The 16,358-nt window shown below is 40.5% G+C and overlaps 1 protein-coding gene across 1 annotated transcript in view; it reads left to right on the top strand.

Moving 5' to 3' along the window:
- Positions 1 to 10,510, top strand: part of TMEM59L (transmembrane protein 59 like) — a 537,787-nt gene extending 527,277 nt beyond the window's left edge. Inside the window, exon 8 of the mRNA XM_044053954.1 lies at positions 8,624 to 10,510. Within this exon, the coding sequence (XP_043909889.1) occupies positions 8,624 to 8,785 (162 nt within the window). The 3' untranslated portion in view covers positions 8,786 to 10,510. The remainder of the gene's footprint in view (positions 1 to 8,623) is intronic.
- The last annotated feature ends 5,848 nt before the right edge of the window (positions 10,511 to 16,358 follow it).

The following is a 16,358-nucleotide window of genomic DNA, read 5'->3' on the forward strand; positions in this document are numbered from 1 at the left end:
TTGGATTGTGGTCTTGCCCAGAGTTAGTTGCACTTGGATAATCTCGGATGCACTATGCTGTGCAACTAGCCTGGAGGTGTGGATATCCTTAATGAATATGGGCACGCCTCCACCTTTAGTGCTTCGTTCCAGGTTAGGTGGCCGAAAGGTGTGGTATGAATTATAGCCTGGTAATGCAGGGGTGCTCTCTGGAGCTTTGAACCAGGTCTCTGTCACTGCACAGATGTTGATCTTCTCCATTTTAAGGAGTGCCTCGAGTGAGTGCATTTTGAGGTTTAGACTTCTAGCATTGAGTAGCATTACCCTCAGATTTTGCTTGCTTGCACCTGTTACTGTGTTGACTTTGGCACTATAGGGGTGTCAAGAGCCGTAGCCAGTATCAGGAATCCCAAGGGCGACAGGTGCAGGCCATCTCTGGCAAAGCATCATGGTCTGTCGATCATGTCATCCCAGGCAGACAAATACTGGATCCCCTTAGAATGACACCAGAAGCTTAGCCAATTGTTGAAGTCATTCGTTTTGTCCTTGTACTGTGGTATCATTCTGGGTGATGGCAGGATGCTACTCAGGGCTAGGGTCATACCTACCTGGGCTACAAGATTGGAGAGCTCCTCCATGTCTCTTTTCATGTAGTCCAGGGAGATGCGTCTCAGGTCATTCACAACAACATGGACAATGACAAAGTCATATTTGTACTTGTTGTGGAGTGACCTGAGTGCGTGCGTTATGTGGTGGATCCTGGCACCTGACATGCAGCTGACAGTAACTTTGTCCTTGTTTAGCCTGGTGAGTGGAACATCAGTGTGCCTGACTATAGAGTCACTTATGACTAGAGTGTTGGGTACGTTATGCCTTATGGGCTGTGGTTGAGTGGTACACTGAGTTTTTGGGCTGTGTGGCATTTGGGTTGTGTTAGAGGGTGGAGTTTGCTTGCGTTTCCGCTTTGGAGGTCCCTGATGCCTGGGTAGGTTTTTATTGAGAGTCTCCGCGAATGTAGGTGTGTGTTTTGTGTTTGTATGTGTTTTGGTGGTGTAGGTTTTGAGGGACTATGTGATGAGTGTGGTGTGGTGCAAGTGTTTACCTTCTCCTTTTGACTGTCTAGTCCAGTCTTGGGTGAAGAGAGCTTTGCTTCCAGTTTGGCTATATAAGTGCATCTCTCACAGGTTGTAGTGTTTGGTGGTAGGAGGAGAGGGTTGTCTGTGTACATCAGGCAATTGCTGCATTGCCCCAAGATTCCCAGATTCATCAGGTAGACAGGAGAAATCACCAGGAGCTGACCCTTAGACATGCTTTCCTCTAGACAAGTGACAAAAGTTGAGTGTTGTAGTAATTTGCATCTTATTTAGTGCTTTCAACGAGTTCTGAGCAAGTGCTGAGTTCAAAGAAACAGATTTGAGTGCTGAAACTAGAAAACTGGCTAGTTCTAAGAAACAAAATTAAGCTAGAAGGCTTCCCTCCAACACAGAAAGGCTTGGGGGCTCAGAAGCCTACAAACAGTCTAGACCACTTACAGGAAAGGCAGGAAACAAGCTTAAATTTTTTTTTCTTTCCCAGATGCTCTCTTTGTACACAGTAGGAGTGCCTGAAATCAGAATATGATCTCACTGCACTCAGTTGATTGAGCAAATGAGATGGGCCCAGAAGGAGTATCCAAACACAAATTTACAACAGGGGTGGGCAGTTTCAAAGCCACCAAGATTAACATTAAAACAAATCCAGGGAGAGTGGATGGGGAACTAACTGAAAAAACAGACTCAAAACTTCCAGTTCAGTTAATATTCAATGCAACACAAATAAATCAATTAAACTGCTGTATTATTTGAAAAAAGTGCAGATAAAAGGTACTTAAATTCTCTTATACATCCAGTTGAATACTTCTAGATCTTAGCCGGCCAAACCTCAGGAGTTAAGCAGAAAATATTCCAAAATGTACCCACTTAAATAATCAGTAACAGGATATCAATGAATGAGACTACCCCCGACTGCAATTACTGTCTATGTAGGAATTCTAACAGGTAATAAAATCTAGTAACCACTAACTAAAAAAACAGTCAAAACTTCCATTTCAGTTAATATTCAATGCAGCACAAATAAATCAATTAAAATGCTGTATTATTTGAAAAAAGTGCAGATAAAAGGTACTTAAATTCTCTTATACATCCAGTTGAATACAGCTAGATCTTAACCGGCCAAAGCTCAGGTTTTAAGCTCTGAGTTCATGTAGGATGCAGCCTGGAACACCGTCCGGTCCCATTGATGCTGAGTTTTTGGCTTTGGAGAGTGATGTTTTAACCTTGAGTGTATGTGATTTCAGGGGCTCTACATTTTTCTGGTATGATTATGGGCCCTTTTGGAGGTGAGAGGGGGGTGAAGTTTGTGTTGAACCTGTCTGCCAAGATGTTGGCAATATTGGTCAGTTCAGTGTATTTTGTACCATTCTGAACTAACTCTGAGCAGATCTGAGCATTGCCACTTAGATTCTTGACATAGCTAAAGAATGCCTTGTGGTTATCTTTGTAGTCCTTGGCAATTTTTCTTTCGAAAGTCGCCTTGGATGATTTTATGGGGGATCGTAATTTCTTGCTGATACTGATGAGAGATGTCTTCCCTTCTTGGGATTTTACTCTTTTCTGTACTAGTTTCCTCCTATTGTATAGCTTGTTTATGGCAGGAGTCCACCAGACTGGTTTCCTTTTCTTGGAGGAGTGAGTCTTGGTTTTGCTTGTGATAGCACGATCCATGCATTCTAGTAAAGGATTTTGCAGCTTGGACAACGTTATCCTTTAGCATGGGAGCTTTGGAACTTTCCACCTCGGTCTCAAGTAATGTGAAGTTTGCTTTTGAAAAGTTTTTCACGGTGGTTTCCTTGTCCGGGGGTGGGGGCGGAATGTGGATATCCAAAGTGATTTGTTTATGGTTAGATCTAACCAGCGAGGGGTTGACCTCTGGTGTGGAGCACCGGTCGCCCATGTTGGTGATAACCAGGTCCAATATGTTGTCACCTCTTATGGGAGTGTGGACCAGTTGATCCGGGGCGTTTGAGTTTATAAATTCTAGGAAATGTTGGGCAAGGGAGTTAGTACTTGAGTAGTTCTACCAGTTAATGTTTGGGTAATTGAAATCACCCAATATTAGGGTGTTTGGTAGGACAGTGTTTCCAGAAATGCGGAATGGGGGTCCTGGGACATGGTGGGTGATCTGTAGTAAGCTACAATTTGAATTGCATTTTTGCCCATTGTTAGTTGCACGTTAATGATCTCTGGAGCATCATGCTGTGCCACTAACCTGGAGGTGTGGGTATCCTTGATGAATATGGATACGCCCCCGCCTTTTGTATTTCAGTCCGGGTTCTGTGGCCAAAATGTATGATATGAGTTGTAGCCTGGTAGTGCTGGGATGCTCTTTGGAGCCTTAAACCAGGTTTCTGTTACTGTACATATATCAATTTTCTCCATACTGAGGAGTGCCTCGAGTGTGTGCATTTTGAGGTTTAGACTTCCGGCATTGAGTAGCATTACCCTCAGTTTTTTGTTACTTGTGCTATTTATGGTGGTGGGTTTGTCTTTTGAGCCTTGCCTAAAAAAGGCACTATGGGGGTGGCAAGAACCTTGGCCAGTATTCGAAAGCCTAAGGGTGACAGGTGCAAGCTGTCTCTAGCAAAGCAGCGTGGTTTGTCGAGCATGTCATCCCAGGCGGACAGACACTGGATCCCCTTTGAATGACACCAGAAACCTAGCCAAATTGTTGAAATTGATAATTTTTCTTTATACCTTGATATCATTCTTGGTGAGGGCAGGATGCTACAGGGTCATACCGGCCTGGGCTACAAGATCAGAGAACTCTTCCATGTCTCTTTTCATGTAGTCCAGGGAGGTATGGCTCAGGTCATTCACACCAACATGGTCAATGACAGAGTCGTATTTGTACTTGTTCTGGAGTGACCTGAGTGCTTGTGTTATGTGGCGGATCCTGGCACCTGACAGGCAGCTAACAGTAACCTTCTCCTTATTCAGCCTAGTGAGTGGGACGTCAGTGTGCCTGACTATAGAGTCCTCTATTACTAGTATGTTGGGTATGTTATTTTGCCTTAAGGGCTGTGACTGCATGGCACACTGGTTTTGTGAAGTATGTGTTTCATGATTTGTGTTGAGGGGGGGTGGAGGTTGCTTGGATGTCTGCTTTGGAGGTCTCTGTTGCTTTTGCAGATTTTTTAGAGCCTCCGAGTATGTTTTCGTGTATTTGTGTGTTTTTTCCCGGTGCTGGTTTAATGGGTCTATTGGGGTGGGTAGAAATTGGGGGAGCAAAGCCGAGCGGAGCAGGCTACCCACTCCCAGGTCAATTTACAACTGAGAACAAAGCAGTTAACAAAGAGATGCAAGTAAAACAGGTTGTCTGTCGTTTCCTGAGATCTAAATAACTGGGATATGCAGTGTAGTCTACTTGTCAAGCAATGGGGGCAGTGGCCAACTTGGGTATAGGTCCTTAAAGTGCAGGTACTATTTCACAGAGACATTCAGTCACAGAACAGGCATGTATTTAACCGATTAAAGGTAATACACAGCAAGGGACTTCATGATAAATATATTTACATTAAGCACTGACAATTCTCAGTAGACTTGAAGGTGTAGGGCCCTGTAGCAGAGCTCCTGCAATATCAAAGTCAGATGTAGTGACCGCAGGCTCTGAAATGAAAGAAAGAAAGAAAGGAAACAAAATCTGCTAAGCTGTAAAATTATATCGAGTCAATAAAGTTAGTACTTATTAGACAGAAAAAGAGAGGAAGGACCATAGGAAGTGCATTTTTTAAAACCAGTCAGCTTATCTGCCAGGATTCGCAAAAAAAATTATAAAGGAATATCCTATAAAGGGTAGGAAAAAAGGGGGATAGAAATGAAAGGCAAGAGTACCAATAATGATACTCAGTACTCAAAGTACCTAAGAAACTAAGAGGTATGAAATAAAAAGGACTGCCTGGTGGACAGAACCCGAGAACTTGAGGGTTAGGGAGGACAGGTGAATTGAAAAGTAAGAAAAGTAAAACTAATCCAATAGAAACTTACAGCCATGAAAAAAACAGCACCTGATTGCTCAGGAGAAGGCAACCTGCATCTGAGCAATATGGTGGCAAACGAAATTTGAGTTATGCTAGGTTAATGGGGCATTATAGGTAAAGGGAGGAGCTTGAAAGTTGGATCCATGAATCTGGAAAAAGCAGCTGAACCAGATCTGAGGTCAGATCTGAGACCTGTCAGTTGAGGAATGAATGAAAATGACATAATCAGATCTGATGGTATTGCGGTTTAGGTTTAGAATAGTAGGGCCAGTATATTCTGTACAGTACTGTATTATCATTTTATACCATATTATCATATTGTAATCCCACTGTTTTGTCTTTTAAATTATATACATGTAATCTTACTTTGTAAGTTGTGCAGTGTTGCCCTACTTGTAAACTGTATCTGTTTTTCTGTGAAATGTTATTCGTGGAGTTTTTCTCCCTGGGCTTGCACTGAAAATGGGTCACGTTTGCTGACCCAGTTGGACTATCCTGGTTATAAAATGCTAAGTAAAGTAAACAAATATGTGTGGTGTTGGGAGTTTTGGACTGTGCTGATTTGCGACATTCACTGTTTTTTTTTTCAACTGAGCAAGTTCCAGCAAAAATGTCTGTGTTTAGACAGATTCAGAACAGTATCTGAAGTTCATTGTAAGTCTGTAAGCAGTTACTCAAGATACTTGGCCCACCATATTAAATGCAGAAAATAGATCAATAAAGGATAGGATAGAGTAAAAAGAGTTGATCTGTCATCATTGGATGACTCATGATCCAATTGAGAGCCATTCTGATGTTATGCCTAGTGCAAAAGCCAGACAGGAATATGTCATGAACTCCATACTCCTGAAAGATGGACTCAGGCTTTGAATAATCAGTCCGTCTTCTCAGTATCCTCTACAATGAGGAAAAAGTGTAGAGATAGTGTAGTGGTTGTCATGATCATTAGGATCAGGGGAAGATTTCTTCAGATTTGATGTTACCAAAGCATCCTTTAACACAATCGGAAGGGTTACACTGTCTATGTTTGATTGGACGGTTTGATAAATCAAGAGCCTCAGCACATTGCAGGCAAAAGTGTGTCTTAAGGGGCATGGATCCAGTCCACATGTAACAAATAGTTTTTATAAAGCACCAAGGAAATGACAGCAGGGTAATCTAACATCTGAAATTCATACCAGTACCAAGACAGGGATACATCCTGGACATTCCTTTAAGCTTATTCTGGGAGATAAAGCTGTTATTAGTGATACTAACAGAAAAGTGATGAATCAAGTGAGCAGTTCACGTCTTGTGGATGAAAGTATGCAACAGATGGCCAGGCAGCCTGGAGTACTCATCCTGTCATATACCTGAAAGCAGGTCATTTGATGTAGTAAAAGCTTTCTAGACAGGAACTCCATCTTATTTACAGAAGTTCTCCAGTAACAGTGCTCATCGAATTTAAGCTTGTTTTCAAGTAGGACAGTACACTTCCCTTATACCCAAGCCTTTACCATTGCTTTTTTATTTCATAGAGGTTACCATAAAACAGTGGTTTGCTTAGAATGAGATGAGTAATGTGTACGTGTAATAGATCATTAGTAATTCACCTTGTTTTTCAGGACTGGGCATCAGTAAGAGTTAGTAGAAGGCAAGGCTAAGTTGTCAGCAGTTAAAATGTGGAAATTCCTGTACCCTTCAGGGGACTTTAACTGGAGTAAGACAACCAAAAATTAAAATATGGTGGAAAAAATAACCATGAGTTGGGTTCAACAACTACATCAGAGGTGGAAACACAAAGTTGGAACATCAATGTCTAGAACCTTGCTATAGTGGAAATTACCAAAGCAATGCAAAAAGCCCTTATAGTACACAGAAATTCACTAACACAGGACACAGACTTGCTGTTGGCCCAGATAATGAAGCCACCAAACATTAACTAATCGGGAGACTAGAACATAAAGCCTGCAAGGAAGACTAAACTCCTATAGGGATCCTCACAGTAACTGGTGGCAGACAAGAAAGCACCTGGAGCTTACTCCTGTTTCCATGGCATACTCAAAAGTGTTTTCAGATATAAAGTTGGTAATTTACAATAGATTTTTAACCCCACTAACAATCCTGTCCATCTTGTGTATTGGGTCACTGAGAAAGCTGGGGGCAACACAATTGCAAGGTACTGGACCAACAGGGTACTGGGGGCAACACAATTGCAAGGTACTGGACCAACATTTTCATTTAACCAGGTCTTTGTGATAAATGCCAGATCATAATCATGCAGTAGGTCAGAGACCATACCCAGATGGCTGTAGGTGGTCCTAGCATTAGTATAAAATGCCTCCAAGGGGAACAGTTGTAACCATGTCCCTGGTGTCTGTGCTTCTAGAATTGTAGGTTCCCTTAATATTTACTTAGGACAGAAATTCAGTCTATTTAACAATTTATCGCACAGTGGTGCCTCTTGTTTAAAACATCTGTTAAAGGAAAAATACATTAGGGAGCTGTAGTTGCGCATCCTTATATTCCTACCTAGGCAAGTGGGGGCAGACATCTTACCACCCGGGCACATCTTTCATTCTTCTTCAGGTTCTGTGGTCTCCCATGCCTAGAAAAGTCTTTCCTGTGATGTGCAGGTATGTAAATGTTACGTGGCGTAATGGTTAAGGTGCTTACCTTAGAAACACAAGGTGCAGGGTTTGATTCTGACATGGGGTAACTGGCTAGGCTTAAACTTGCCCATAAGGGCAGTTAGCCTAGTACTAACCTATGAACAAGACTGTCTCATCCCTTTTGTGAATTACTTGGCAGATGAAAACTGGTGTAACCCAGTGACCCTGATCCTCTAAAGGTTCTGCATCATTGTTGTAAAAAGTAACTGACCATTATTTATTTGTATGGATATTTGGAGACATCACTTATCAGTGTCAAGTCATCATTGATTGAGTCAGTATTTTGTATGAGATGCTCCCTGTTGGAAAGGAAAAATTTATAATACACTTTCCTTTTTCCAGGTTTCCCCATTGGCTGATCCTTAACATTACTGGTTTCCCATCTTCTAAGATGGTCATTTAGCATGCTATATGTCCCATAGTAACTTAGGCTTTTTTTAACCACACCAGGCTTGCTTTCACTGCATGCTAGCAGCATATCATAGAGGATTAATGCTGTGAGTTGCTAATGACCTTCATCCTATAGTAGGACTCCTTTAGTTAACCATTTTCATATTTTGTGACTCCATGCAAACACTTAATCAGGTGCATTTCTCAGGATATCCCTGAAGTGATACATGTATGTGGTAGGCTTACATGATTAATAAATTATTAAAAAGCTATATTTGGAGAAATTAACCATTGTTTTGCACTGTAATGAGTCATATTTACTGTTAATAATTTCTGAATATTATGTTTTCCTTTTAAAATAATTCATGTATAATATAAAGTTTGTTTTAGTATGAGTATGTAAATCGCAATGTGCACCACTGTTAACCTTTTGCAAAATTAGTAGGATGTTCTTGTTCTACTGCTTGTTTTGTGAATGCCGATTATCAGCCAAAAAATTAAATTCTGTTTTTTCCTCCCTTGTATCAAGCAACTGAGCATAAATGGCGATAAGGCTTACTTAGAGTGCATGGAGAAATCGAACCCGTACAATCTGCAGCCTGTTATTGCTGTAACCATATGCCACACTGAAGAGAATGAAGAGGCGGGACCACTGCCTATCAAAGTGGATCTTGATAAAACTGTTGTCTAACCTGTGTCTCATTGGATTGCACTGCTGGTCAAAGTACCATGCAAGACCAGCATTGGCACAGGTCATGTATTTAAATTTATTTATTTGTTTTCATTTATTTATTTTTTTGGAAGATGCAGTCTTTCAGAGTGAATAACACAGTCGGGTAAGCATTTCTCTGTAAAACAATTCCTTTTTACTTAACTCTTAATATCTTTCCCCACGTGTGTTCCTAAGCTTGCTCTTCTTTTCGGACTCTTTAGATATGCAGTGAGACATGTGAAGATACTCCTGAATTAGACTCTCCTGTCATTTGGGGGCTAGACTTTGAAAGTAGTTTGTTAACAAATCTTTAAGACCGGTAAGCACTGTAGTCCCAGTTAGAACTGCTACAGTCTTCTTGGATGTGCAGCTTCTCCAAAGGGTGCAACCTTTGTCTTGCAGGTTTTCCAGCATAATTCAGAATGTTTATCTCTTGCTCGGTGGTAAATGAAGTAACCCTGTAAACCGAGATGGTTTTGGGAACATTTTCTCTCCAGTGCCGTATAGTGGGAGCACTGTAAGTAGCTGCAGTATTTGCTGTGGAAAGATCATGCTAGATTTCCTTCCAAGCTTTTCAAGCCTTCTGACTGTCTAAAGATGTTCCTTAAGTAGCATCCTGTGTTTCCTTGTGATATGATTCAATATTAATTAGAAAAGTATTACACATTAGACAACTAATTGTAGTTATTGGTTGCAGACTGTCAAGTTGTCAGATGAAAATTAGCCCCTGCAAATCAGAGGTCTTGATTCTTTCCTGGAAATGGGGCTGTGTATGTGTCTGTCTGTCTCTCTCTCACTGTCTAGGTAAGGCAGAGATGTTTAAGTATCATAATCCTTGTTTATAATTGAGACTAGAGTGATTAAGAAGTTTACCAACAGATTGATATAAGGGTTGTACTGGGCTGTGGTAATGGAAAGAAAACTGAGTTGAAGAAGGAAGCTGTAAGTTTATGTTCCCATCCTCATTTTGGTCAAGAGATTTGAGTAGCAACTGAAGGAATGAGATTTCAGATGCAAGTAGCAGACATAAGATTCCTTGTCATGATAGATGGGCCTATTTTCTGTTATAGAGGAAAAAGAGTTCAGCAATTGCTGCTCTTTCATGAGAAAAGTCAGTTGAACTGGTTTGAACACTATGTGAAAATGCCCCTAGTTGCCTCCCACTGGAGGTATATCAGATATAGCACACTGGGAGAGGGCCTTGAGGCAGACCCAGGACATGAAGAGATTGCATCTCTGAGCTTGTCCAGGAATAATATCTAGGCTTTTCACAGGATGAGGTAGAGACAGTTGCTGGGAGAAAGGGTGTAAGTCTGGTCGGCCTTGCTTAGCTCACTACCATCATGACCTTTATAAGAAGAGACAACTTAGGAAATTCTGTTGATGAACTGCAGTATACCAGCCATGCTTTTTACTAGTGAAACTGTGCTTCTAGAATTTCTCACTTTGCCATTACTTTGGATACTAGTGCAAAAAGACATTTGACCAGTATGGGTTATGGAGCCTACTTCAGTAGACTGAAATCCCACTTACCTGACTTTCATAATGCCAAGATGGCAACACCAACAATCCATAACACCAAGGACCCAGAACATCGACTTTCCACTCCAGTTAACTAACCGCTTGGCCACCTCATTAGTAAGGGTATCTCTAATCCAGGGACAAGATGGTCATAACACCCCTGTATTCTTCCCTTATAAAGACCCATTATTGAGTACAATGCCCCTTTCGGCATGTACCTCACAAACCACATGCAGCAGCTGGAGAGACCACAGAGGTTCCCCACCAGGAGAATCCAGGGCCTCAAACATCTACAATACACAGATAGACTAAAGGCTCTGTCCCTCTACTCAATCTCCTACAGACTCCTCAGAGGTGACCTCTGTCTGGCATACAAAGCAGTTTCATATCCCGCCTTGATGGGACTGCTGCATGTCCACAAGTCAAGCTCCACTCGAGTAACCTGCATGCACAACCTCAACCTGGTCTTTGACATCAGTAGGACTTGGCAGGACACATTTGTGTCCCAGAGGCTCTCCCTTCTGTAGAATAGACTCCCTCTCTAAGTTAAGCAGAGTACCTCTTTAACCCTTTTTAAGCACAACCTGGATAACTAGATGGGGAACAGAAAATACACCCCTGGGATTCCACCTGTGTCCCTGCTGGACAGGGGCATTGGATGCTGATTTGTCAGAACATGGGCTAAATTCTTGGCTAGTTTGGTAAGTGCCTCAGGGCTAATAGCCTAGTAACTTCCTATGACCCTGTGTTGAACTTTGCCCCTCACCTCCGCGGTAGTGCGATCTCAGAATTGGTATATTTAGTTAGGGGTGTGTCGGGGCAAAGCCCCTCACCCCAGCGGTAGTGCAATCTCAGAATTGGTATATTTAGTTAGGGGGGTGTCTGGGCAAAGCCCCTCACATAGGGGGAGTGTTGGGGGTGAAACCCCCCTCCACATGGGTGGGTTTACTTTGCTTCGGTTTTAATTTGTTTGTCAGGCTGGCCTAGTAGTTACTTACCTGGAGTGAAAAGTTGGTGTTCTGGATCATCGATGTTATGGATTGTTGGTATAGTTGTCTCGGCATTATGAAAGTTGGGCAAGTGGGATTTCGGTCTACTGAAGTAGACCCGGGTTATGATATGGCCTACGTGAAGAACTTCCCTCATGGCCAGTAACCAAAAATACATCACAACCAACAAAACTGCACTTAGATATCACAATAAATTTTGCCCTACATGAAGGCAGAAGGTGATACCACGGTTGCCTCATTGTTTCTTTATGTAATAACATTTTGTTATTCGGATTTAAAGAATCTGGCTTATCCTGCTGCCTGGGGAAATGTGTTTTAGTTTCCTAGCTGTAATGCAGTTTGGACAAGAACTGTAGATAACAGTAAATGATGTGCAGATGGGGACCAATGCAGGTCGGTTTTTGTTGAGGAAATTTAAAAAAAAAAAAAAAAAAAAAAAGATGATTGTTTTGTTATATTTAAGTTTACGTAAAACAAAGCTAAAAAAAATTCCTTTTGTTATTATGAGGGGAAAGCAAGCAGACAAGTTAGCTGTTTTATAACAGCAGTGTACATAAATAACGATGGGAGGAAGCATTTTCCAGCTATCTTAGTTTTTTATAAATACTTTTGTGCTATACCTGCTGTTACTGAACACTTAAGTTGAGATCCTTCCCTTTACATAACATTCACCCAAATTCCTGTGCTGTAATGCATGCCCATGGAGATTAATCTGAAGGAATTGTTTACTAAATCAATAGCTACAGTGCAATGAAAAAGTATTTGCCCACTTCCTGATTTCTTATTTTTTTGCTTGTTTGTCACACTTAAATGTTTCAGATCATCAAACAAATGTAAATATTAGACAAAGATAACCCAAGTAAACACAAAGTGCAGTTTGTAAGTGATGATTTTATTTATTAAGGAAAAAAAACTATCCAAACCTACGTGGCCCTATGTGAAAAAGTAATTGCCCCCTAAACCTAATAACTGGTTGTGCCACTCTTAGCAACAACAACTGCAATCAAGCATTTGCGATAACTGGCAATGAGTCTTTCACATCGCTGTTGAGGAATTTTGTCCCACTCTCCTTTGCAGAATTGTTTTAATTCAGCCATATTGGAGGGTTTCCGAGCATGAACCCCCGTTTTAAGTTCATGCCACAGCATCTCGGTTGGATTCAAGTCCGGACTTTGACTAGGCCACTCCAAAACCTTCATTTTGTTTTTTTAAGCCATTCAGAGGTGGACATGCTGGTGTGTTTTGGATCATTGTCCTGCTGCAGAACCCAAGTGTGCTTCAACTTGAGGTCACGAGCTGATGGCTGGACATTCTCCTTCAGGATTTTTTGGTAGAGAGCAGAATTCATGGTTCCATCAATCACAGCAAGTTGTCCAGGTCCAGAAGCAGCAAAGCAGTCCCAGACTCTCACATTACCACCACCATGTTTGACTGCTGGCATGATGTTCTTTTTCTGAAATGCTGTTTTACTTTTACACCAGATGTAACAGGATGCACACCTCCCAAAAAGTTCAACTTTTGTTTTGTCAGTCCACATAATATTTTCACAAAAGTCTTGATGATCATCAAGATGTTTTTTTGGCAAAAGTGAGACGAGGCTTTATGTTCTTTTTGGTCAGCAGTGGTTTTCACCTTGGAACTCTGCCATACATGCCATTTTTGCCCAGTCACTTTCTTATGGTTGAGTCATGAACACTGACCTTAACTGAGGCAAGCGAGCCCTGCAGGTCATTAGATGTTTTTCTGGGTTTTTTTATGACCTCTTGGATGAGTCGTCGATGCGCTCTTGGGGTAATTTTTGTACGCCGGCCACTCCTGGGAAGGTTCACCACTGTTACATGTTTTCTCCATTTGTGAATAATGGCTCTCACCGTGGTTCTCTGGAGTCCCAAAGCTTTAGAAATGGCTTTGAAACCTTTTCCATACTGATAGATGTCAGTTACTTTATTTCTCATCTGGAATCTGGAATTTCTTTAGATTGCAGCATGATGTCTTCCTTTTTGGGATCTTTTAGCCTACTTCACTTTGTCTGACAGGTTCTGCTTATGTGATCTCTTGATTCAACAGGTCTGGCAGTAGTCAGGCCTGGGTGTGGCTAGTGAACTTGAACTCAGCTTTCCCAAAAATGTGATTAACCACAGTTGCTTCATGATTTAATAAGGGGGGCAATTACTTTTTCACATAGGGCCATGTAGGTTTGGATAGTTTTTATTCCTTAATAAATAAAAGCATCACTTAAAAACTGCATTTTGGTTTACTTGGGTTATCTTTGTCTAATATTTAAATTTCTTTGATGATCTGAAACATTTATGTGTGACAAACATGCAAAAAAAAAAAATAAGAAATCAGGAAGAGGCAAATACTTTTTCATTGCACCGTAAATGTCTTCAGGGTGTTGTCAGCGTCACAGAGAAAATTAACTTCATAGCTTCATTGGTCTACACCAACTGCATGAGTGGGCACTACGTGTCTTAAGACCTGTAAGCAATGAAGTCCCAGTTACACAAAGTTTGAACAGCAAATATTTACAGTAAAATAAAATGGCAGAAGTGTAAAAGCTGTTAATTGTCTTAAAGCATTTTTTGCAGGGGGACTTTGCCCTCCAGAGCCCCTGGAGTGAGTGAGTGAGTGTGTGTTTGTGTGTGTGTGTGTGTGTGTGTGTGTGTGTGTGTGTGTGTGTGTGTGTGTGTGTGTGTGTGTGTGTGTGTGTGTGTGTGTGTGTGTGTGTGTAGGGATGTTAACTGCAAGATCAATGTATCTTGGAGTAGAGGGAATTGTCTGTGGTACTGCAGTCTCAGAATTAATATACAAAATGTCTGTATTTGCTTTGTGTCAAACCTAAGTGCATCAAGCATCTGCTTTACTGATATCTATATTTGAGCCTTCATTTGTATCTTACATTTAAAAAGTGTAAAGCCCCCAATAAAGAGCTCTGTATTTAGAACTTGGCTAACATTTGTCTGGTGAGTCTGTGACACCCCAGTTTGATTTTAGAGGACCATTTATTTATTTGTATATCAAGTCATGTTGTCCTAACATTGTTTTGGTTACTCTTCTCTGGACTTCCTCCATTTCACCATTCCACACAGGCTCTAGAGTGTGATGCACTAGGAATTGAACCACTTAGTTTTTTTTTTTTTTTTTCTGAAGCTGCTCACTAATGCAGACCTTTAAAAATTTGTTATCAGTGGCTTTTTGTATCAAGATAAAAATAAAGGTAAAAGTGGACAGATCTGTTTTGCAAAGTTATATAAAGTCTGTTTTATATCCCTTGCTAGGATGTCAAAGAAAAAAAAAATCCAGAGGGAGTCAACTAAAACAGTATTTTTTTTTTTTTTTTGCTCCCTAATTCCTGGTGACCATCGAGTCTCCTGCTCACCTGCCCATACAGCCCATTCTTTCTCCCAGGGGATGAAACAAAAATATAGCAAAGTCTTACTACAACACCAAGACACCAGGTGTGTAGATAAGCGCTTTTGTTCCCTTTATTAAAATCAACGGAACTTCATCAGATGATGTTCTATACGTACATCCTGCTTTTATATACAAAGCTATTACCAACAACCAATAAATGCAGTTCTGTAATTAAAAATATTAATCATGTACTAATACTGTTTGAAGTCCCTGTCCACTGTTGATAAAACGTGTCTATATTATCTTACCAAAATTTATTTATAACGAATACCGGAACATCAACAAATAAATAACGATCTACTATATTAGCGAAACAGGTAAACATCGAGTTGCATAACGTTAAATTGCAATGGTCGGCCAACATCGCGTTCCTGGTGTAGGTAAAGTAAGTAAAAGTAAATACACCTCTCTGACCTAAATAAACATTTCCGCCATGGCTTTAACTTCCCCGTTAGTGTTCCACACATAAAAAAAAAAGTAGTAAAGAAATCATTATACATTGCGTAAAGTTATGTGATTTATAACCTGTAATAAATTCCCATGAGTGCTCAATACATGAGATGCATAAACATAATATTATTTATAATTAAAGAAATAGTGATGTCTGTGTTGGATGCGTAAAGCCTTTTACAACATAATTATGTACATTTTCAGTAGCATCGCTACTGCTGTTATAAAATCCTGCAAACTGTATTCCTTTATTTTCTGCGATAATGTCTGTAAACGATAGTGACGTTCTATGTTTTTTTTTGGGGGGAGGCTGACATCCTGACATAAGTTGCAACCGCAACTCATCCACTCTGTTTTGTTCCCCACCTAAAACAGACACGACAGCTGGAATATCAGATATTCTTCTCCCAAGCAAACATCTGATCCTCCTATGCCAGCCTGCTATGTAATTCTGAGTTTGAGGTAGCGCCATTTCATTTAAACAGTGAATATTCCAAAATGAGATAGGGTAAATAGGTGGAAATAGGGGAGTAGTTGACAAACATGTTAGCTATTTATGTGCATGCCCAAAAACATATATGTCTGAAAAGTAACTTAGTAATTCCTTTCCTTCAGATGGGAATGATTTATACAACTCTTGAAATGCAGGGACAACCTCAGTTTCCTCAACAAAGGATAGTGCTATCAACTTTTTAACAGAATGTTGAAATTGTACACAGTTTCCGTACAGTGTTGACAAACCTAACGACTGTACTTTTCTCCATATATTTTGTGCGAAGTGGAACAGGCAACCTCTGCAGGATACGTTAGAAAAGTTAGCTGTGATGCTTTTTACTGCAGCTAGCTCAAAATCACATAGTAAGTACTTTACAGTAGGTACTAAATGGATACTAGACAGCAAATTTAACATGCATTCCCACATGAAATTATATGCTTTCAATGACTTTTTTGTCATGAGAGATTTACACAAGAGGAACACACTTTGTATCTTCACTGACAGCAAAGCATATATGTTATACAACTGTCGGCAGAATTGTCCTTTAGTCAGAAAAACACCATCCATAAACCAAATATCAGAAGAACAAAGATTTCTCAAATTATCCTTAGTATTAAATACCAACACATGTAAATTGTTGTGTATATCCACCTTTCTTTTT

Source organism: Protopterus annectens, chromosome 13.part0 (assembly GCF_019279795.1).
Source record: "Protopterus annectens isolate FY-2018-M chromosome 13.part0, PAN1.0, whole genome shotgun sequence".
Classification (NCBI taxonomy): Eukaryota; Metazoa; Chordata; order Ceratodontiformes; family Protopteridae; genus Protopterus; species Protopterus annectens.